The 23,416-nt window shown below is 44.5% G+C and overlaps 1 protein-coding gene across 1 annotated transcript; it reads left to right on the top strand.

Annotated features, from left to right (window-relative positions):
- The first annotated feature begins 4,076 nt into the window (after positions 1–4,076).
- LOC129703424 (claudin-11-like) lies at positions 4,077–17,587 on the top strand. The gene is made up of 3 exons (XM_055645850.1): positions 4,077–4,782; positions 13,300–13,464; positions 14,862–17,587. The coding sequence occupies exons 1-3, from the start codon at positions 4,557–4,559 to the stop codon at positions 15,104–15,106; spliced, it is 636 nt and encodes a 211-aa protein (XP_055501825.1). The 5' UTR covers positions 4,077–4,556; the 3' UTR covers positions 15,107–17,587.
- The last annotated feature ends 5,829 nt before the right edge of the window (positions 17,588–23,416 follow it).

The following is a 23,416-nucleotide window of genomic DNA, read 5'->3' as shown; positions in this document are numbered from 1 at the left end:
TTCCAAATGTGCTGTGTCCAGCATATTACTAATCCACATTTTAAATGTTGGTATATTAGCATTTTTCCAAAATTTAAGTATGAGTTTATTACAATGATAAATATGACAGTGATCGCAACTCCCACTGAAGTGCGGATGGCCGTTGGTTCACGAGGAGCTCATCCACCCTTTGACAGGTCTTGTATTTGATCCCGCTGGGGGTCCACAGCCCCCTCCTCACCTTGCAAACCAGGTGGGGGAGACGGTTTAGTCGCCAACTATCTGACCATGGAGCAGGTAGCACGGGATTACATGGTACCCGTGGCGGGGGGAACTCCCCCCTACCTGACCCTGATACAGTTGCATGAAACCCTGGATCACTCATGGAGCCACCGTGTGCAATACTGGCCGCCCTGCTGTCGGAAGTATGTCATGAAGCTGGAAAAGCTGGAAGATATTCAACAAGATGTTACCAGACGTTAGTGCTTGAATTTGGGAGAGGCTGGATAGGGTGGGACATTTTTACCTGGAGTGTAGGTTGATTGTTGAATGAAATAATGAGGGTCATAGATACGGTGAATGGTTGCAGTCTTATCCCAGGATACAGCAGCCCATAACTAAGAATGCGTAGGTTTACGGTGGGAGGGCAAAGACTTAACAGAGACCTGAGTGGAAAGTTTTTTACTCAGAGTGTAGTATGCGTACAATATGTTGCATATGTACAAAGAGGTGTCATAGAAAGTTGTAGAGGTGAGTAAAGTGATTATGTTTAAAAGACATTTGGACAGGTTCATGGAAAGGAAAGGTTTAGAGGGATATGGGCCAACACAGCCATGTGTTACCAGCGCAGTTATAAAACTTGGTCTTGACAAGTTGGGCTGATAGACCTGTTTCTGTGCTGCATAACTATGACTCTAATTCCACCTTTTCCGCCCACCACACATGCACACACACACATATGCGCACATGCAGACATGCACACATACACATACACATGTATGTACACACACAAAAGCACACATGAACACATGCGCATATGCACGAATACATGCACACATGCATGCAAATGCACACATACACAATCACCTGTGACTTGATTCCCTGTTTAACTGCAGGAAATATTCATTTCACAAAGTAGCCAACACTGTCTCTAAACGATGCTGCTCATCCTGCTGAGTTCTTACAGCAGATTGCATGCTGCTCCTGATTGCAGCCTCTGCAGCCTCTGCAGCCTCTGCAGCCTCCTGTCCTCTTTAATCTGAAGCTGCAGTGCAAGGATAAAGCACCAGAGGGCGACAGAAGCCTTCAGCAGTCGGATCTCGTATTTTATGACAATATTTTGGAATACATTGGGCCTATCAAGTCTGTGCAATTCCATTAGAGGCAGAGTCATCGAGCCATACAGCATGGAAACAGGTTTTGCCCAACTTGCCCAAGCTGACAAAGATTCCCCATCTAAGCTAGTCCCACTTCCCTGCATTTGGCCCGTATCCTTCGAAAGCTTTGTTACCTGTCCAGATGCATTTGAAATATTGTTATAGTACTCGCCTCAACGACGTCCTCAGGCAGCTTGTTCCATATTTCCACCACGCTTTGTGTAAAAAGTAGCCCCTCAGGTTCCTATTAAATGTTCCCCTTTTCACCCGAGACCTATGTCCTCTGGCTGTTGTTTCCCCTCCCCTGGATAAATTGACTCCATTATCCCTCATTATTTCATACACTTCTATAAGATCACCTCTCAGTCCCCTGCTCTCCATGTGATAAAGTCCTAGCCTGCCCAATCTCTCCCTACTTACTTCACTTCTCATCAGTTCCTCCCAGATCTTCTGTTGCTCACCCAGTGATCAATAAACCCGCCAGGTTGACTTTGGACATGGGAGGAAAGTGTAGACTCTCGCAGTCGCAGGAAAGTTGTAAAATTCAATATCCATCCCAGAAGCAAAATACCGAGATGGGATATAATACGTCTCTTTTTTTGTCAACATTGGGTCTCACTTGGGCAGTGGGAAAGGATGTAGGAAGATGGGAATGATGCTGGGATTGTGAAGAAGAGGCTCAGGTATTAGGTATCAGGTAGCTCAGTATTATTTCTGTGGACTGAGGGCAGATGTTCCTCAAAGCAGTCACCCAATCTGCATGAAAATGTTATTTCCAACTGTGGAAGAGTTTAGATTCAGGACAACTGGCTTAACATGAGATCATTCCTTTATTAGTATCATTATTCGTATTGGTATTGGTATTGATACAGGTTTTGTTAATGATATTGGTATCGATATTGGCTTATTATTATCACATACTGAGTGACAGTGAAAAGCTTTGTTTCATATGCTGTCCAGACATATCTCTAGTTCAAAGAGAAAATAAATAGTGTGGAATATAAAGTTACATTTATAGTGGAAATGCAGGAGAAAAAAAGTGCAAAGGACTTGTCAAGGTGGATTGGAAGATTTGGAAAACTCCTTAGCATGTGAGAGGCCAGTTTAGCAATCTAAAAACAGTGGGGAAGAATCTGCTGTTGAATCTAATGATGTAATTTTTCTTTTTCGCAGAGTTTCACGGCATTTAAGAAGCTTTTAGATAGGCACATAGATATGCAAGGAATTGTGGGATTTGCATCAGGTTCTGGCAGAGGAGAATAGTTTAATGTCATTATGTTCAGTATAGACATGGTGGGCCAATGGGCACGTAGCTAACCGTATTGCTCCTTGAGTCTTTGAACCTCAAATGATAGTGAAATAATTCTTTGGACATTTTAAAGGCAGACAGAGTTGGATTGTAGGTAAGCAAGGGATTAATGGGCTTGGTGGCCTATCCCTTTTCATGGAGGGATATGATCCCAAAGCAGACAGATGGGACTAGCTTAGATGGGGCATCTTGGTCGGCATGGACAAGTTGGGCTGAAGGGCTTGATTTTTCAATCGTGGGAAAAATAGTTCTGAATGCCTACCCTATCTATGCTGCACATAATTGTACATACATCTATCAGTACACCTCCGCTAAGTCCGCAATAACCAACCTGACCTCCCGGTGGCTCAGCACTTCAACTCCCCCTCCCATTCCCAATCCGACAAATTCCAGCATCTATCAGTTTAGTTTAGTTTAGTTTATTGTCACGTTAACCGAGGTACAGTGAAAAGCTTTTTTGTTCCGTGCTAACCAGTCAGTGGAAAGATAATACATGATTACAACCAAGCCTTCCACAGTGTACAGATGTATGGTAAATTGAATAATGTTTAGTGCAAGATGAAATCCAGTAAAGTCCGTTTAAAGATGGTCTGAGGGTGTTCAGTGCGGTAGATAGCAGTTCAAGGCCGCTCTCTAGTTGGTGATAGGATGGCTCAGCTGCCTGATAACAGCTGGGAAGAAACTGTCCCTGAATCTGGTGGTGTGCTTCTTCACGCTTCTATACCTTTGGCCTGATGTGAGAGGGGAGAGGAGGGAGTGTCCACGGCGCGACTCGTCCTTAATTATGCTGCTAGCCTAGCCGAGGATAAATGGAATCAATAGGAGGGAGGCTGTTGTGTGTGATGGTCTGGACTGAGTGCACAATTTGCTGCAATTTCTAACGGTCCTGGATAGAGCTGTACCCAAACCAATCAGGTCTCTTTACAACCGCCGGCATTCCAGAGACAACAATCCAAGTCCGTCCAAAGTATCCCTGTAGCTAATACCCCTTAATCCAGCCGTATTCTGGTAAATACTTTTCATATCTCTCGTTTCTCCCTGACTCCCAGTCTGAAGAAGGGTCTCGACACGAAGCATCGCCTATCCTTTTTCTACAGAGATGCTGTCTGACCCGCTGATGAGTTACTCCAACATTTTAAGTCTAGCATTCTGGTTAGACTCCTCTGCACCCTTTCCAAAGCCTCCACATACTTCATGTAACTTCATAGACATGCACACAATACTCCGAATACAAGCTAACCAAAGTCCTGTAAATCTACATTGCGACCTCTTGACTTTTTTACTCAATGCCCCGACCATTGAGGGCAAGCATAGCGGAAGTCCTCGTTATCACTCCATCTACTTGTATTGCCACTTCAGTGAATTATGGACTTGGACCCTAACTTCCCTTCCATGTTGCTAAAGGTCATGCCATTGTTTTACTTTTTCCTCTTGCATTTTCAACCACCCAAAGTGCAAGACCTCACATTTCTTTGGATGAAACTCCCTCTGCCACTTCTCCGCCCATTTCTGTGGCTAATCCCGTAAATTACATGTACCGGGCTTGGTTTCCCTAACTGGAAACATGCACTCAGAGAAAATCATCACCAATTTACTGTGCTCTTTGCTGATAGGCTATGAAAGTTTATCCTTGCCCCTCGAGATGATTTCCGAGAACATTAATTGGCTGTTCAGGGTTTCAGGCGAACGGTTCACAGAGTTTAACATAGATGAGCCTCACTTTGTGTGAACAGACTTTCTTTCCAAAGGGGAAGCAGGCAGCAGCAGAAAAAAGGTAAAACAAGCGGGCTGTACTTTCGAAGCCTTTGTCTTTGTGTGTTCTCGGCAACAGTTTCAGGGGACGCATTCAGAAGATCAACTATTTGATCACAACTCGGGTGTTTGAACGCGAGATGGGTTCTATGTGTCTGCACATTCTGGGCTTCATCCTCAGCTCCGTGGGCTGGGTTGGGATCCTGATTGCCACTGGCACCAAAGAGTGGGTCCAGACCTGCTCAATACAGGGCTCTGATTGTACTCACTTTGGCGAATTCAAGCTGCGGGGGCTGTGGACGGAGTGTTACCGATCATCTTCAGCTTACCACTGCAAGACGATGTCTGACATCCTCAGAATGCCAGGTAACTTCGACATTTTAGTCCCTTGGACTTCATCTTGCACTAAATGTTATTCATTTTATCCTGTATCTATACACTGTGGACGGCTCGATTAATTATGTAGAGTCCTTCCTATGACTGTTCTTTTACGTTGGACATAAACACTCAGTTTACAACACTCCATTGTCAACTCTTCTCATCAAGCTTTCTCTTCCCATGCTCAGTTCTCTCTCCTTTCCCCTTTATTCCAAATCTAATCGATTGTTTTGGCTCCAACATCTGGTTCATTCACCGAGTGGGTCTGAAAACTGCTGTAGAATGCATGAAGCAATACCTGGCTCATTCTGGGGAGGCACCCTGCTGGCTGATACCATCACCCATCTTACCTTCAAAGTGTTAAAATACAAAGAGAAGAATTGATTCCACATATCTCTGTCATTGATTCCCGTGCTCGTGTCCATGGTATGATTTGAAATCCTGTCAAAAACAAGTGCAGCAAATGGCATTCCCCAAAGAGAAAATGTTAACCCCTTGTGGACTACAGCAAAGAAAACTAACTTATCAAGCTTTCTTTCCAAAGGTTATTAGCTATACCTTTTTGCCTCATTGTCAGCTGTGGTTTAGTGAGTTGCCTACACGACACGAGCCTCAATTATAAACTTTTGTGGACTATCTTTAGTTGCTCTAAGGGCAATTGGGTTTTTTTTTGCACCATAATTATGGTTTATTGATTTTTTAAACTATATATTATCTGTGCTTATTGTGTTTCCAGGCTTGTTTAGTTTGGTTTAGTTGAGTTTAGCTAGTTTAATTTAGTGTAGTACAGTTTAGTTAGTTAGATGGGACTCAACCCAAAGCGTCACACATCCCTTCTCCCCAGAGTTGTTGCCTGTCCCGCTGAGTTACTCTGGCATTTTGTGCCTACCTTTAGTTTAGTTTAGTTTAAGTTCGTTTATTGTCATATGTACTGAAGTACAGTGAAACGTTTTGTTGTTGTGTGCTATCCAGTCAGCGGAAAGGCTGCTCATGATTACAACCATAGAGTTAGAATGTCATTGTTCCGTTATCGGTGCATATGACAATTGAACATTCTTGACTCTCTTGACTCATGGTCCCTCGTTACAGAGGGTGGGGATTGTGGGTTCCAAGGACACTGCTGAGATCTGAGTTCTTGCCCTATGCCGACCATCCCCACAGCTCCCGGTGCAGCGCGGAGGACAGTTGCATTCACGAGAGATGCAGCTTCTCTCTGCAGAGTATACAAATGGGGACTCCGTCTCTTCTCCTGTCAGAGTAAGAATTTCCACTGTTTGACATAGAGCAGGTAGATTTTCCCCATGTCTTGTGTCAACTTTGATCCCACAGCTAATATTTCTAACAACCAAGAATCTGCAGTTCCTTGCGTCTACTTTAAACAAACCATTTGTCCTTCACCTCTCCCCTGTCGGCGGGAGGCGGCTATGCACCAATTAACTCCTGTACATTACAGCATCGTTAGTTACACTCATGAAGCACTTCACCGGTTGTGGAAAGTTGGACATCGTGAGGTTGTGGAAAGTTCTGCTTCAACCCACATTCCTTCTTTCTACTGTAATCTGTTGAGATGGCATTCCTGCTTTGTATACAGGAAATCTGCCAATCCAACCCGCTGGTTTCCAAAATTGAGAATTATATTTTTTCTCTCTGCTTCTGGGAATGGATGCAGCCCCCCCCCCCCCCCCCCCCCCCCCCTGGGTGTTCACTAGACTACCAATGGCAAATTGGCCCCATCTCCGCCTTTCCCAATTCCTCACTGGTGGACAATGAGAGCAAGCTGAGATACCACCACTTGAATCGCAATGGCTGAGCCAACCTATGGCCCAAGTGATGGAAGATGGGGTTAATCAGGATGGATCCCCACTGGTTAGTGGGCCGAATGGCCTGTTCCCATGCTGTGTGACTTTGTGAACGTGTCACATGGTCCAAAGAAGGGAGATAGTTTATGAACTGACTATGTGAAGTAACTTCATGACACAATAACTGTAAAAGTCATCATTACACATCATGTTTCTCTGACTGTCTCTATCTTTCACCCTCACACTCTCTCTTGTTCTCTCCCCCCCCCACCCCCCACTCGCTCTGTCTGTCCATCTGTCTCACTCACTCACTCTGTCTGAGAATGGGTGTTAGTTCTGACAGGTTGATCATAGAACCATTTCCCCTCATAGTCTACCAATTGCAAACATGCATCCAAGGAGCAGAGCGCAGGATTAATACCGACGTCTCTCCACAACGCCCTGAACGTGCGGAAACCTCCAAATATAGCAAGGCGGCGATCACTTAGTGCAGCAACAAGATAACGGCCGGGTGATTTGTTTCAGCGGTGCGGGGTGAAGTATAGATACTAGCCAGCCCGCTGAGAGAATTGTCCCTGCTTTTCCTCAAAACGATGGCATGGGATATTTTCCAACCGCTGGGAGTGGGAGCAAGGCCTAACCTCCCCATAATCTCTCTTCAAAGGACTCTGGTTTTGCAGTGCTCCCTCGGTCAACCCGGTTTCAGCACTGGGGTGAGGGGGGGGGGGGAGGGGGGGGGGGGGGGGGGGGGGGGGGGGGTTGAGGGGGGAGCAGGAGAGCTTACAGGCCACCGTGCAACTTCCTTCGTAATAGTTTTCCAATAAAATCCGCCAAGTTGTTCCGTGACACACAAGCAGCGACATTTGATAAAGCCCAGTCAGACACCCTCAAGGAGTTCATGTTACACATAACAAACTGGCTCTGAGGCCTTTCGATTCGCCACGGTTCTCGGTTACTATTGCAAGGGATCTATCGGCGCTGAAGGAGGGGGGGGGGGAGGGGTGAGGGCGCCGTGCGTGTGAGCAGGGGGGAGCCTGCGATGTTTTTCCAGCTGCAACTTGCTGAAGCCGTGGAAGATCCGCAGCAGCTGTAACGAGGGAGCAAGACAAACGCAGGAAACGCCGCAGCGAGCAGCAGCTGGAAACGGCCAGGCTGCCGCACACAAAACAACCCCCACCTTCCCCCTCAATCGCTTCCTTACAAGTAAACAGCCTATCATCACAACACGGCGCGGCCGCGACGAGGTGGAAATGTGGCCACTCACACCTCTCTATCAGGAAAAGCAATGTAAAACAATCATGTCCCCTTTACATCAGAATCCTTCAGCCAGTCACCGGTCCGCAGCGGCAGGTTGTGTCTCCATTGTCCATGGTTTATATATCACAGACAATGGTTGAAATGTGTTTCCCATCTGTGTGTGCCAGCCTCTCTCGCTTATCAGTGCACTCTGTATTACCATCTGTGACAAACCATCAACATCCCTTTCTCTGCCTTCCTGCTAGTACCCTCCCGCCCCCTCTCTCACGGCCTATGTCTCTCTCCCTTCTCTCTCACACACGTTCCCTGTCTCTTACTCCCTCCCCTCCGCTCTCTCTCCCCCCCTTCTCACTCCCTCTCTTTTACCCTCTCCCCTCTCACGTTTAATCTTTCTTTTACCCCTATCTCCATCCCTCTTTCGCGTCCCCTCTCTCCTGCTCTATTTCTCTCTCCATTTTTCTATCTCTCTCTCCCTCACCCTTGCACTCTCTCTTCCTTGCTAATACCTCTCTCTCCCTCATGCACTTTATCTCCCTCTCCCTCTCTCTCCCCTCCCTTTCTCTCACTCCCCTCTCTCTCCCACTGCCTCTCCCTTCCCCCTCTCTCTCTCTCCCTCCCTCACTCTGGCCTTCTCCACATCCATCACTTTTCTCTCTCCTTCCCCTTCTCTCTCTCTCTCTCTCTCTCTCTCTCTCTCTCTCTCTCCCCCTCTCACTAACTCGCTCGCTCCCTCCTATTCATTCTCCACACCTGCCTCTCTCTCTCTCTCTCTCTCTTTGTTCCCTTTGTTCCTCTTCTCTCGCAGCCTCCCACCTCCTGTGTCAGTCTCTCTCTATTAGATTAATGGTGTCACAGGGAAACAGACCCTTCAGCCCAGAGTACATGTTAATCATCAAGATGGTGTAGGCTGCTCCCTGGATGTTGACTATTGTGTATTTGATGCTGAACACTCCCATGGGTTCCAGCATTCATCTTGTATGCCTTATCCTCACTGGTTCTCCCAGTATACATGACCACATAATTGAATTCCACCTCCTCTTGAGTCAATACCATTTTGTAACACAGGACATAGAACATAGAACAGTAGAGTACAACCCCACATTGTCTGTGCCAAACACGATGCCAAGACCATCTCCTATCTGTCAGCGTGTAATCCCTATGCCTCTATTCCACGCATTCCCATGTGCCTATCCAACAAACTTGCAAACACCACTATCGTATCTGCCTCCACCACCAACACCAGAGGAATGTTCCAAGCACTCACTACCCTCTGTGTAAAACAGTAGCCCCACACAACCCCTTTAAACATTGTCACTCACACCTTCAAGCTGTCGAGTATTTGATTTTTCCATCCCTGGGAAAAGGGTTCTGACTGTCTATCCTATCGAAGCCTCTCATAATTTATAACTAGATTATCCTCTGCCTATAAACTATCAGAAACATCATCACCATTTTGTCACTTGCAAAACCAGAGCTCATACCAGTAATATTCACGTCAAAATTGTCAATGCATATGACAAGTATTGAAGGTCCCAGCACCGATCCATGGAGTACACATTAGTCACAAGTGTTTCAACTATAAAAACAACCCTCTATTATCACCCTCTGCTTTCTATTACCAAGCCCATTCTGGATACAGTTTGCCAACCTGTCCTAGATCTCACCAGTTCTCAGCTTTTGGATCACTTTTGCATTTGGGATCTTGCCAAAGGCCTTAGTGAAATTCATGCAGAGTCGTGTAAATCATGAGAGTCTTCTTGCTTTCATCAATACATTTTATTACCTGCTTGGAAAATTCAATCAAATCGGAAAGGATTGCCCATAACAAAGCCATGCAAAGTATCTCTGATTTGTCCCTGCCCAGTCAAGTATGTTTCAATCCAATGTATTCTCATTTCACCATCCCCCCTCTATTCTACAAGAACAATATCCTTGTCCTTGGTGAATAGAGATAATTAAGTCAGAGTATAGAAGTGAGATCGACCGATTGACCAAATGCTTTTTCTTCCTAATTGTACCTTCTCTTTCCTTGTTACCCTCTTGCCTAATGTTCTCATAACATGCTCTGTTTAGTTTTATTTTCATTTAGTTCAGTTTGGAAACAGGCTCTTTAGCCCATCAAGAACACTAACCATTGACCACTGACCACCCATTCACACTAGTTCTATGTTATACCACTTTCCCTATGTACTAGAGGCCAATTAACTGCATGTCTTTGGGATGTGGGAGGAAACCGCAGCACCCGGAGGAAACCCACACAGTCACAGGGAGAACATGCAAACTCCATACAGACTGCACCCAAGGTCTCTGGCGCTGTGACCTACTGCGCCACTGGGCTGCCCACTGAGTGTTCATTCTTATCAGCAAGTGATGCTTTATTCCCTCTTTCCCCAGCTAATTTATTTCAATGGCTCTATTTACCCCTCTCCTTTTCTCTTTCCCAATTTTGTATTAGTACCTCACTGATCATCTCGCACTGAGGGGTTTGTTACATGATGGTGTGAGTCCCTGGCACCTGGGTCAGTGCTCCAATTATCCCCCATCAGATGAGGAAATTTGAGCTGATGAGGAAATTTGTTGCTGCTAATTGCCACAGGTGCACATGAGTAGCAAAGGAACCCAAGGGGATTGATGAGATTGTACTCCGAGCAGAATAAAGTCCTGATTCAGGGACTCAACCAGAAATGCCGACCATTTATTTGCCTCCACAGACGCTGCCTGGCTCTGAACATTTCACATCTACACAAAACTAACCTCAACTATAAACGTCTATAGATTGTCTTTGTTCCATGGAGGATTTGAGGGTTGCAGTCATTAATGTATTGAATATTTAGTTAATTGGGCATTATCTGTATTGCCTTTACAGGCCCGTAAAGCTGAGGCAAGTCAGAATTTCATTTATTTTGTTGGGACGTCTGACAAATAAAACGCTGTTGACCCTTGACGTCGCCCATTGAGTTTTTCCAGCAATTTGTCTGTTTTATCTTGTTCAAGCATCTGCAATCTCTTGTATTTGCCAGCATGTTATTTCTTCTAACATGATTCCTCCTCCATGGGTAACATTATGGTGGATCTCCTCCAGACCCTCTCCAATGCAGCCATGCCCTCTCTAGGGTGAGCCACGTTGGTGTTTGCTCTCGGGTCCCTGCATTGTAATTCCAGGCAGCAGGGTCACCAACCTGGTGATATGACCACCATACCCATGTTATTGGCACCACCTTCTACAGTCCCCTTCAGAAGCTCGGGACTAATAAATTAAAAAAGGATGGAGCATTGGCCTGAAGTCAGAGAGCCATGCAGTATGGAAACTTCAGTCCAACTTATCTATGCCACCTAAATTGCCTAATCAAGCTAGCCCAACCTAAAAATCTCCAGTTATTTTTATTCTCTGCTTTCCGTTCTTAATCAATATTCATTTATTTATTTATTTATTTATTTTATTTATTCCGAACAAGTAAAGACATTAAAGACATTAATAGTAACAAAATCGAAATTATCAAACAATTGGACATTACAATCAATATTTACAAGCAATGAAAAGAACAAAAAGCAAATTTCCAATGTCCAACTCTGTGTCTGTACAAGCTCGAAAAGGAGTGAGAAGAAGAATAACTTAATACAACCTAATTGATGGGTGGCTCAGCGGGTAGAGCTGCTGCCTCACAGCACCAAAGACCCGGGTTCGATCCTGACCTCAGGTGCTCTTTGTGCGGAGTTTGCAAGATGAGCCTGTTTCCATGCTTCATCTCTAAACTAAAGTACAAACTCAACTAACATTTCCCCAATCGCAATCCTAACGGTTTTGAAAATACATCTTTATTACATCCATTAGTTTGATCCCCACCCCTCCATGCTCGTTGCATTTTGAAAAGTTAAAGGGTTTGGCGGATATGAACTTCCCCTTCACAAATTGTATTGAATCTGCCGAAATTATGTAGTGATATTCTAAGTACCTGTGACTACTTCCTCAATGATGGACGTCAGCATCTTGTCAACAACAGATATTGGGCTCAGTGATGGACAGATTCCTGTTTTGTTCTCTCCATCCTTAAATAAGTCTGTGATACGTTTGCTAGCCTCCACTCTGCTGGGGCTGTTGCAGAAACAACATCCTCTTGTATTGCCAACTTCCTTGATCATCAGAATGCTGCAGAGTGGGTCAAGGGAGTGCTGTTCACTGAGATAACGCCATATTACACCACTCACGTAGAGAGTACAACAGTACAGCACTGGAACTGATGCCGACTAAATCCTATGTGCATGCACATTATCCATATTCCTCCAGTCCCTGTATATTCATGTGCCTGTTAAAAAGTCTCTTAAATACCACTACAGGTCCACCACAAATTTACGAGAGAGCACTCAAAATACCCCTCTACCCCGGAAGTCCCCCTGAAAATGTCACGCTTATTAGCAGGCGATCTCGACTTCACCGGGACATCCAGGGTTCTGGAACGCTGGTCCAGCCGGAGCCGGCGGATCCATTCCCATAGCTAACTTCCGAGGCCAAGATTTGCGGGCCGGTATCTTGGCCCCTTGAGTCCGTGCCCTCTGTTAGTCCAGCAAATCAGATAATACGGCAAGGCTCTCGAACCAAGCTGCTGGAAAATCAGTGGTAGACCTGTATTGTATCTGCCTCAACCACCAAACCCGAGCAGCACGTTCCAGGAACTCACCACCCTCTGTTTAAATATAACCTCCTCTACACTTTGCCCATCTCACCTTAAAACTATGCCCTCTAGAATTTGATTTGTTCCCATTCCGTGAACAAAGTTCTGACTATCTGCCTTATATTTTGCTGTCATAATTTCATATACTTCTATCAGGTCTCCCCACAACTGCCATAATTTCACGAAGAATAATCCAAGTATGTCCAATTTGTCCCTGTAGCTAATAACCCCAGACAGGCATCATTCTGGCAAACCTCCTCCGCACCCTCTCCAAAGCCTTCACATCATTCTGGCAAACCTCCTCCGCACCCTCTCCAAAGCCTTCACATCCTTCTTGCAATGGGGCGACCAGAACTGCATGCAATACTCCGAATGCAGCCTAACCAAGGTCTTATAAAGCAGCATCATGACTTCCAGACTCTTACGGTTAATGACCCAACTATCAAGGCAAGCATATCACATACCTTTATCACCGCACTATCTACTTGTGTTGTCACTTTCATGGAGGTATGAACTTGGAGGCCAAGATATCTCTGCTCAGATTCAGATTCAGATTCAGATTCAATTTTAATTGTCATTGTCAGTGTACAGTACAGAGACAACGAAATGCATTTAGCATCTCCCTTGAAGAGCGACATAGCAAACTCCTTTATCTAACTCCTCCTAGAAATAGATTCCACTTGCTCAGTCTTTCTTCGAGTCACCACTGGCCTGAAAGCATAATCTGTGTTGCGTCTCTGACCTCCTGCTCAACCCATGTCTTCTTTCCCTATGTGCAGCCTACCTACAGACAAGTCGCGCACTGATGATCACTGCCTCCATCCTGGGACTGCCGGCGATTCTCCTCGTTCTCATGGCATTGCCGTGTATGCGCTGCGGAACCGAGTTGCACTCTTCCAAACACAAGCGATCCTTGCTGGGTGCCTTCCTCCTCATTCTGCTGGGTAAGTAAGCCGCGTGACTCATGGAGAGCACATCACCCCCAGTGGACCATGGTTGGCAAAGACCTCTCCCAGCTCACTGAAGAGACAAAGAAGTGGAGAAAAGTTGTTCTCTTCAGATAGTACAGGGGTTACTGTCCCAGGGGACTTTCCCTGGAAATTAATTTTTTTGGGGGGTCGTGTAAATTCATGGGAAGGGTTGAGCGGGAGGGGGTAGATTCATGATGACCTGGTCTGTACCATTGGTACTACCCTGCACCCCCCCCCCCCCCCCCCCCCCCCCAGCGAGATATCCGAGATATCCATCAGAGAATGTTGCCGACTGCCCATTCCAGACTGCAGGAGTACATGCTGCAGGACTGCTCTTCCTCACTTCCAGATTTCCTTCCCCCCACCCCTACAATAAATCTGGAGAAGAGTTCTGACCCACAACATCACCTATCCAGCCAGTTCTCCAGCGATGCTGGCTGACCTGCTGAGTTACTCCAGCACTTTGTGTCTTTCCCTGGTAAACCAGCATCTGCACTTCCTTGTTTCTACAAGGATTTTATCACACTCAACTGTGTCATTTCTGACCCTGGATCCTTTGCCAGTACATCATCTCAACTTCATAATAGCACAGTCAGTAGAGCTGCTGCCTCACAGTGCCAGAGCCCGGGTTTAATCCTGACCTTGGGTGTTGTCTGTGTGCAGTTTGCACCTTCTCCCTTTGACCATGTGGGTTTCCCGGTGCTCCGGTTTCCTCTCACATACCAAAGACGTGCGGGTTTGCAGGTTAATTGCCCCCTAGTATGTAGGGAATGGATGAGAAAGATAATATAGAACTATATGCGTAGATCACACACATAAAACTGGTGATCGATGATTGGCATGGACTCAGTGGGCTGAATGGTCCGGTTTAAATGCTACATTTCTAAAACTAAACAACTGGGACGTCACAAAATTAGAAAAGGTGCTTTGAAGCACATCTTACTTTTATAATTATTTTCAATTGAGAATGAGGCGAGCAATATTCTGATGCATGGTCATCACTTCAAGATTCATAGAATTTTGGAACCATTCACGGAAAAAGGCCCTTTAGCCCACCTCATCCGTACTGACCAACATGCCCCATTTACGCTAGTCCCATTTGCCCTTGTTTGGCCGTTATCCGTCTAAAACTTTCCTGTCCATGTACTGTCTAAGTAGAAACATAGAAACATAAAAAAAAATAGGTGCAGTAGTAGGCCATTCGGCCCTTCGAGCCAGCATAGCCATTCAATGCGATCATGGCTGATCATCCAAAATCAGTATCCCGTCTGTTGTATTACCTGCCTCAACTACTGTACCTCAACTACCATTAAAAGATGGTTAATATTGACACATAATCGCAAGTTCTTCCTGCTGTTTGTATCTTCCAGCGACCTGCTCTGCAGTGGCCACCATCTGGTTTCCGGTGGGGGTCCACAACGTCGAGTACCTCTTCAATTTTGGGTATTCGCTCTTCGTGGGCTGGATCGGCACATTGCTCTGCCTGTTTGGAGGAGTGGTGATTGCCTGTTGCACCGGCCCTTCACCCGATCTCCAGGAGAACAGGTATTATTACGCTTCACAAGGCTCGTCGGCCACGGCAAACCCAACGCACGCCAAGAGCGCGCACGTCTAAGGGACAAGCACCCAGCCCCGGAGGAGCCCCGGCAGAATCCGTGGCATTCAGCTGGTGACAACTTGTGGCAAAAGCCAACCTTTTGAATACACTCTCTTTTGACTGGAAGGAGAAGAGACTGAAGTCACACCAAGGTGGACAGATAAATCAATCCTCAATTATGATTTTTATTGTTGATCTTTGCCTGGATCGCATTCAAACATGAAAGTCATTAACTCCTGTTTCAGCGAGGAATTATGAGTCCGTTGTTATTTAAGCATTAAACTCTAGAAACAAGAGCTAGGGGCTGGGTAGGAGGACTTAGTTTGTGGTTAGTTACTGATCTAAGCTGAACTACACAGGTACAGCTGGCTAGTATGTGGCACAGTGGCGCAGCGGAAGAGTTGCTGCCCTACAGCGCCAGAGACCCGGGTTTGATCCTGACCATGGAGTTTGTACATTCCCTTTGTGACCATGTGGGTTTTTTTCCGGGTGTTCCAGTTTCCACCCACACTCCAAAGACATACAGGTTTGCAGATTAATTGGCTTTGGTAAAGATTGTAAATTGCCCCTAGTGTGTAGGATAGCTCTCGTGTATGGGGTGTTACATGCCCTGTAATTCTATTTTATGCCAGCTAATTTACAAATAGTTTTTAATTGCAGTGGAGCATCTTAGAAGACCAAACAAACAACAAGGAACTATATGTAGGCCCTTGAGGAGATGAGACTGTGGCTGGAACACTAAACCCCCATTCAATTTTCGCGATCAGTAAACACTTCCTTTGATATTTTGAGCAAAGTCAATTAAAACAGGCATCTAAAGTGGAAATCATGTGTTCAACAAGTTTCTGGCACCGGCATTGAAGTGAGCAATGTTGATTGAGACAACAGAGGTTGTGTCTGAGTGACTAAGTGTATTGGGAGCACTTAGGGTTGGAGTAACAAGGAGATGCTCAGAACTATGCTAATTGGTTTCAACAAGGAAGTTTGCCATCCCAGCACAGGCTAGGCCAGGGAGTTAGCTCCGGCATTCCTCCGTCATCTTCCATTGCCCCGGGAGCAGAGGTTGCAGTAGGACAGACCATCACCTGCAAGTGGGAACTTCTGAAGAGATGATCATTTTGGCAGAGGACAACAGGGATTGGGATGATTATCTTTCTTTCCCATAGGATAAGAAAGGCATGGATAGAGTGTTGGTGGAGGGGATGTTTCCACTATAATGGGAGAGTCTAGTACCAGAGGGCACAGTGCCAGAATAAAAGGACAAATCTTTAGAAAGAGGATGAGGTGAAATTTATTTTGCCAGAGGGTGGTGAATCTGTGGAATTCATTGCCACAGATGGTTGTGGGGTCCATCATTGGGTATTTTTAAAGCGGAGATTGATAGATTCTTCGTTGGCAAGGATGTTAAAGGTTATGGGAGGAAGGCAGGAGAATGGAGTTGAAATGGAAAAACACCAGCCATGATTGAATGGTGGAATAAAATCGATGGGCTGATTTGGCCCAATTTTCCTGCTATGAACTATCTAAACATTATCGAGGTAAGGCTAGCATTAACAATCCTACCATCTTCAATATTCCATCTCAAGTACTGAAGGTGTGCCCTTGTGCTATTGGAGATAAAGTTCTGGGATTTGGACGCAGCAACAGTGAACAAAAGGCAATATTTTTCCATTTACAGTGGAGTGCGACTTGGAAGGTTCCTGTGGATGGCCTGTAAGGAGATGTTGGGCAGATGACCAGGGCTAGGAACTGGGGACGGGGAGAAGTGGCAGCAGTCAGTAAGACGGCAATATTTGAGAAGGCTCTTAGCTGGAGATCAACAAAAGCTTAGAACTTCCCTGACGTGGCACCTAGGTGGTTTGTCGTCTAATATTGAAACACTCTACCTCGGTGTTCTCAAGCTTTGTGAGTGAGGTAAAAGAACATTGTATGTCACTGTGTATAAATCACTACAGAAGATGCCCCTCATGATCTTGTACACCTCAGTAAGCTCACCCCTTAATTTCCTACACTCCAAAGAATAAAGCCTTAGCCTATCCAACCTCTTCCGCCAAAGAGGTTCCATGTTTTATGTTCTATGTGCATAATTAGGGTATGACAAACGGAAGCTGATTGATCCAAAATCTAGCCGGTGTCCAATTCTGAGCCCCATTAATTAGGAACAAGGAAATTATAAGTAAATTATAAAAAAAAGTGAGGCCTCTGAAAGGGAGTTGAATGATTTGCAAAGTAACAGTTGTTTATGATGGACTAAAGTTGTGCAAGAAGACTGGGGTTAGAAGGTGTTGCAACAGAAATGTTATTATTATTATTATTATTATTATTATTAATAAAGGTGGCCAATAGGGTCTGCAATGTCAGCACTGAACGAGACTCAAGGTAACAATTGATCAGCGCAGTTTGAAGAATGTAAAATAGTTAAACATTATTTCCATGTATAATATGCTCACTGGACTTATGATTATATAATAAAAGACTAAATAATAAATCTGATGTATTTTTTACTTTTACTTTCATCAATGCAACAAGGGAATAAAACAGCAGAAGGCTGGGGGAAATGGGTGTGGGGGTGCTGCCTCGCTCGCTCTAAACATTTTGTGTCTTTCCGTGATATAATCCCTACGTGGCGGACTGCTCTAACAAACAGGAGGTCTTTAAATTGCCAGGAGAAAGGAACTATCATCCACACATATTGATCAGGTAGGTTGAGTGGGTGGAGTTTGTAACCTTGGAAACTCCAGATCATCACAATGTGTCTCCATCTTCACAGACCTCTGGGGCATTTGAAATCCCACGGACAGAAAGTAAATCTTGGTCAGTCCTCTAGAACATTAGTGACACGGTGGGAGAAAGTGTTCAGAGCGTTAGGAAGGTTTAATTTGCACTGTTAGGCTTGCTCTGGTGTAAGTCATAACTCAGTGCCTTGGAGTCTCACTGCCAAGTTTCACGAGTGTTTAATAATCATTTGTACTTACACCAAAACAATGAAATGATTACTGGTAGCACCATAACAGGACTGTAAATAGAATATATACACATAATATATGAACAGAAATGCAATAAATTAATAAGCAAATACTAGTGCAAATAAACACACAGTCCTTAGTGCAACCAAAGACAGTCCACAGAAGTTCACAGCTGAGGTTCATGTTGTGTAGTGTTCAAGAGCCTGATGGTTGGTGGGAAGAAGTTGTTCTTGAACCTGGTTGTCATGCAGATAGATGCACGAGTACAAAGACCCAGACCCAGTGAAGGAGAGCTGTGCTGACACAGGGACAGTATTGAGGAACTCCTGCAGTGTTGGAAGGGCAGCATCAATTAAGTGCTGCACTGTTAGAGAGGTGTTACTGAGAAAATGCTGCACTGTTAAAAGGGAAATACTAAGGGAGTGATGCATGGATTTAGTATAGTTTACCGATACAACATGGAAAAAAGATTAGCTTGGCCCAGCGTGTCCTTACAACCATTGATCACCTCTACGCACTAGTTCCATGTTATCCCACTTTCTCATCCACTCTCAACACACTCGGGGCAATTTACAGAGGGCCAATTAACCTACAAACCTAAGCGTATTTGGGATGTGGGAAGAAACTGGAAGACCAGGAGGAAACCCACGCAGCCACATGGCGAACATGTAAACTCCACACACTGATAGCACCTGGTCGCTGGTGCTGTGAGGCAGTAGGTCTATCCGCTGTGGTGCCTGAAGAAGAAGAATCCATCGTGAGCAAAGGTGGCCCAGTATGCCAATAGTATGCATGGATAAGGTGGGTTGAAGGGCCTGTCCATGCTGTAAAACGCATTGACTCCATGACACAGTTGGAGGGGCAGCCCTGAGGGAGTACAATCCTGGCAGCAATGAGGCACAGTGTAGAGTGAGTGCAATGTGGTATGGGATCATTTCAGAGGGACTGAGGCCGCTCAATGGGAGTTTAGTGATTTGTAAAGTCACAGCTGGCTATGACAGACTAAAGTAGCGCAGAATGGCACTGAAAACTGATGCATCACTAGGATTAGAAAGTTTATTTGTTATTATTTTATTATCATTATTAAAGGTTTGCAATGGGATTCAAGGTGTCAAATAATAGTGGACAGCCCAGCGGGTAAAGCCGCTGCCTCACAGTGTGGAATTTGTATGTTCTCCCTGTGACCGTGTGGGTTTCCTCCGATTTCCTCCCACATCCAAAAGATGTTTGGGTTTGTGGGTTATTGGCCTGTGTAAATTGCCCCTGGAGTGTAGGGAGTGGATGGAAAACTGGGATAACCTAGAACTAGTGTGAACAGTGATGGAAAGGACTGTGTGGAAGGACTGTGTCCATCACAGTGATGGAAGGACTGTGTGGACTCGTTGTGTCGAAGGGCCTATTTCCATGCTGTATCTCTACATACAAATTATCTCTCATGCACAATTTGCAGAATATAGAATATTTAAACAACATTTTCATGTGTAATATATTCACTGGATATATAATAAAATAAATATAAATTTGGTTTAATTTCTGTCTGGGACTAGAAAAGGGAAGTAATTGCACTATGAGGGGCCTGTACTGAGGGGGTGTTACATTGTTGGATGTGCTGAAATGCTGTTTGCCCACAAGTGAATATTAAGGCATATTTTGGCTTTATTTTTTTAAAAGCCAGTGGATTATTGTAAACAACATCATTCTTGGTGCACTTTAGATTGCTCGTGAAAATGCAAGTCAGCTCCTTCTTACTTCCAGCAGGTAGTGAGGGTATTCCAGGATGCCTCGCCAGCCTCTTTATTGCAATCACCTTGCCACCTGCACCATTATCTCAGAGATCTCCGTGAAGTCTTTAGTGGTTTTACATAGACTGAAGATATTTCAAAGTCTTTCTCAGCACCAACACAGACGAACTCCTAGGAAGGAAGCTGATATGAAGAAAGGCGTGCCCTCATTTATCTGAACCTGTATTCAAGGGCATTAGCTGTAGGGAGAGGTTTGTAGCTTTGTGTGGTTGACTGCAGCTCCTAGCTCATGTACTTGAACTGGAAGAGACCTGCCAGTACAGTAAAGATGGATATTTAATGATATTAACATGGCTCAGTTAATCCAAATCCGTCCTCTGTCAGATATAACTTTTGTGGGAAGGTATAAAGTCATGCTACAGTTGTGCAAAGCCATGTATAGATCATACCTGGGGTACTCTGAACAGTGCTGTGGCCCGCACTTTGAAGATACATTGGAGGGAATGCAATGGGGATATACCAGAATGCTACTTAGACTCCAAGGTTTAAGTGACGAGGAGGAAACAAAAGAGACGGCAAACACCGGAATCTAAAAAACGAACTGCTTGATGAACTCAGCATGTCAGGCAGCATGTCAGGCAGCATCTGTAGAGGCAGAGGGATAGTTGATATTTCAGATTGAGACCATGCATCAGATCTTGACCCAAAAAGTTATTATCCATTTACCTCCACCGATGTTGTCTGATCTGCTGAGCTCATCCAGCAACTTGTTTTTTTGCTTGCTTAAGTGATGAGGTTTCTGGAAAGAAGTCAAGTTTCCAGGTATTATTGAAAACTGATGGGGCAGTGAAACTGTTTCATAAATCTTACACAGGGAAGCAGAGTCCAAACATTAGATGCAAACCATCTGGAGAAAAGTTGGAAACACCTCTACCACAGGGAGGGAGGGGGAGTGATGGTGGAAATTTGAACATTGCCTTTCAAGGGACTGGAGATGCTGATCTGATCCATTGTGAGCCTGAGGTTGTCACAATGCAAGGGAATTAAACGATTAGGTATGAAAGAGAACATCTGAAGTATACATTAGCTTTGGCAATGTCTAATGGTGAAACAAACTCAAGAACTGAAGTGAGTTGTTCTTGTTGCAAGATTAATTAGTGTCATATAACATATATATGTGTATAAAATACACAATGTATGTTGCATACACTCATATAAATATGTAGTATATTCAACATACATTGAATATACTCATTCAATATGTTATATGTATATATTATATATTTATATTATATAAATATATATACACACATAGACACAAGATAAAGCAAGATCATTTCAGTTGCAAATCTCTATATTTATCTTGCAGATTTCCATGTGAAAATAATGAAAACTCAATAAATGAATCACTCCATCAAATGCTTCTGCAATAAATGTTTTTTTTTTCTGCATGGATTTGGTACAGTAATGGAACACAACACACAAAAACAAGTTCATAGTGTACATACTGGTAACAAATATACAGCAATTCCATAACCAGAAGTTCAAAATATACAGAAAAGTAAACCAAATTCATTCCTCCAAATAAAAAGAAAATCAAAAACAAGAAGTACACTTCAACTCAGACCAGAGAACCAATGTACAGGGTTAAACGATATATGGGCGAGCTCATGTTGGAACTGGGAAGAAGCAATGTGAGATATTGGATAAGTCTTGACGGCAAATGGACAGGAACAGAAACAAGCCTTTGACCTCTGCTGACCGTTCAGAGGCCAGGAGTAAATATTTATGCATCGTTTTCTCCAAAAAGGCCTCAGTTTCTCCATTGGACGTGTATTTGAGAAGTTACAGTGGTAGTGCAGAGGGACATCACATTCATGTTTGTTTAATGAAGGTAATGAATCCTGTTTCTGGGCAGACCTGCCTCAGTCATTGCTTCTTTCACCTGACCCTTGGACTAGATCAAGAAGATACGTGGAGAGCTGTGGGAGCAGTTGATGGAGAACATCCAGCATTGCTGCCATCCCATGGGGTGAAGCACAGGGCATTGGTACACAGGCAATAATAATCAAATACATCAGACACAGATCACCACACAGCTGAATACAGTGCAGAATATGACAGAAATATATTGTTGGAGATCACAATCAACTCTGACCTAGCAATGTGTGCATTAGCTCCAAGATGTCCCCTTGTTGATGAAATTCAGCTTCACTGAAGACACTCAGCATGCTTCCGCCCCAACCTCTACCCCTCCCAGGACCAAGTGTGACCATTGGCTGGGCTGCCTTCCGCACAATGACCTACACTTCAAAACCATCAGAGCGCTGTAGGATGTCTTGAAGTTGTGAAATATGCAAGTCTTTTGCTTCTTCATTAACTCGTTAGATGCACACCTCGACCCAGTGGGGACATAGATCAGCCTTGCAGAAGAATAGGAAGAGGAAAATGTACAGCCATTTCAGCCAACTCAGGCATTCAATGGGATCACAGACGACCCTTTACCTCAACTCACTTTCCAACCCTGTATTCCTCTATTCCATTGGTGTCCAAACATCTATTAATTTCAGCCTTGGATTTATTCAACAAATAAAGAACGTAGAACTCCAATAGTTTATCCTCACTGGGTTATCCTGGATCTTCCTTCCTAACTGCTCATCTAATCTCTTTCATCAGAGTCTTTGATGAGTAATGTTAATTATTTCTCTTTCCACAGATGCTGCCTGACCTACTGAGCATTGCCAGCATTTTCTGTTGTCTGACAATGATTTGGAAATAGCTTTTTATTCAAAGTGTTCTCCTGATCTGTAAAGCCACGACCAGCACCGTCTATCCAACTTTGATTAAAGGATCCCGACCTGAAACGTCGTCTGTCCATTCCCTCCACAGATGCTGCCTGACCCGCCAAGTTACTCCAGCACTTTATGCTTTGTTCAAACTATTGTAATTTTCATTAATGAACACAACTTCAAAATGTTAATTTAAAGATATTGAAAGGTCTTTTGTTCTTTGCCAACCATGATACAATGTACAAATTCAAGTTATGGCATCTGATTTTGCTAACTTCACTTATTCCAAATTCCCCGAACAGATTCATTGCCAGAGTGAGGCCACATGGAAGTTTGAGTAACATATTCTGTTTGGGTGGCTTACAGCCCAGTGATACGGACATTGAAAATTCTCCAATTTCAAGTAACCCCCACCCCTTAATCATTTTACTGCCACTTCCCCCATCCCATTGCACACACTTTCTCCCACTATTTTCCACAATGCACCCCTCCCATTCACCCTGCTCCCTTCTTCTCCTCCCTCTGCTCATTTCCCATCCCCAAGTCGCACATTTCCCTTTATCCCCCTCTTTCCTCTCCCCCATCCCCTTCCACACATACCACTCCCAACATCTTTACATTTCACTCCTCTTCTCTACTTATCTTATACTCTTTCGTCTCCTTTTCACCTCTGGCCTTTGTCATTTACTCTACCCACCTGTCAATCAATGCCCTCACCTGTATCCACCTGTCACTCACCAGGCTTGGTCCCACCTCCACCTCACTCTTCCACCTTTCTCCCCATACTCTATCAGTCTGAAGAAGAGGCCTGACTCGAAACGTTGTCTGTCC

This window comes from Leucoraja erinacea, chromosome 14 (assembly GCF_028641065.1).
Source record: "Leucoraja erinacea ecotype New England chromosome 14, Leri_hhj_1, whole genome shotgun sequence".
In the NCBI taxonomy this organism is placed as follows: Eukaryota; Metazoa; Chordata; class Chondrichthyes; order Rajiformes; family Rajidae; genus Leucoraja; species Leucoraja erinaceus.
The sequence above is the reverse complement of the archived record's forward strand: the minus strand, read 5'-3'. Positions and strand labels throughout refer to the sequence as shown.

Bases quoted from the DNA above. Each gene is read 5' to 3' on its own strand.
- LOC129703424 (XM_055645850.1), top strand. From the start codon at position 4,557: ATGGGTTCTATGTGTCTGCACATTCTGGGCTTCATCCTCAGCTCCGTG. The intron at 4,783-13,299 runs GTAACTTCGACA...CCCTATGTGCAG, and splicing joins TGACATCCTCAGAATGCCAG to CCTACCTACAGACAAGTCGC. The intron at 13,465-14,861 runs GTAAGTAAGCCG...TGTATCTTCCAG, and splicing joins CTTCCTCCTCATTCTGCTGG to CGACCTGCTCTGCAGTGGCC.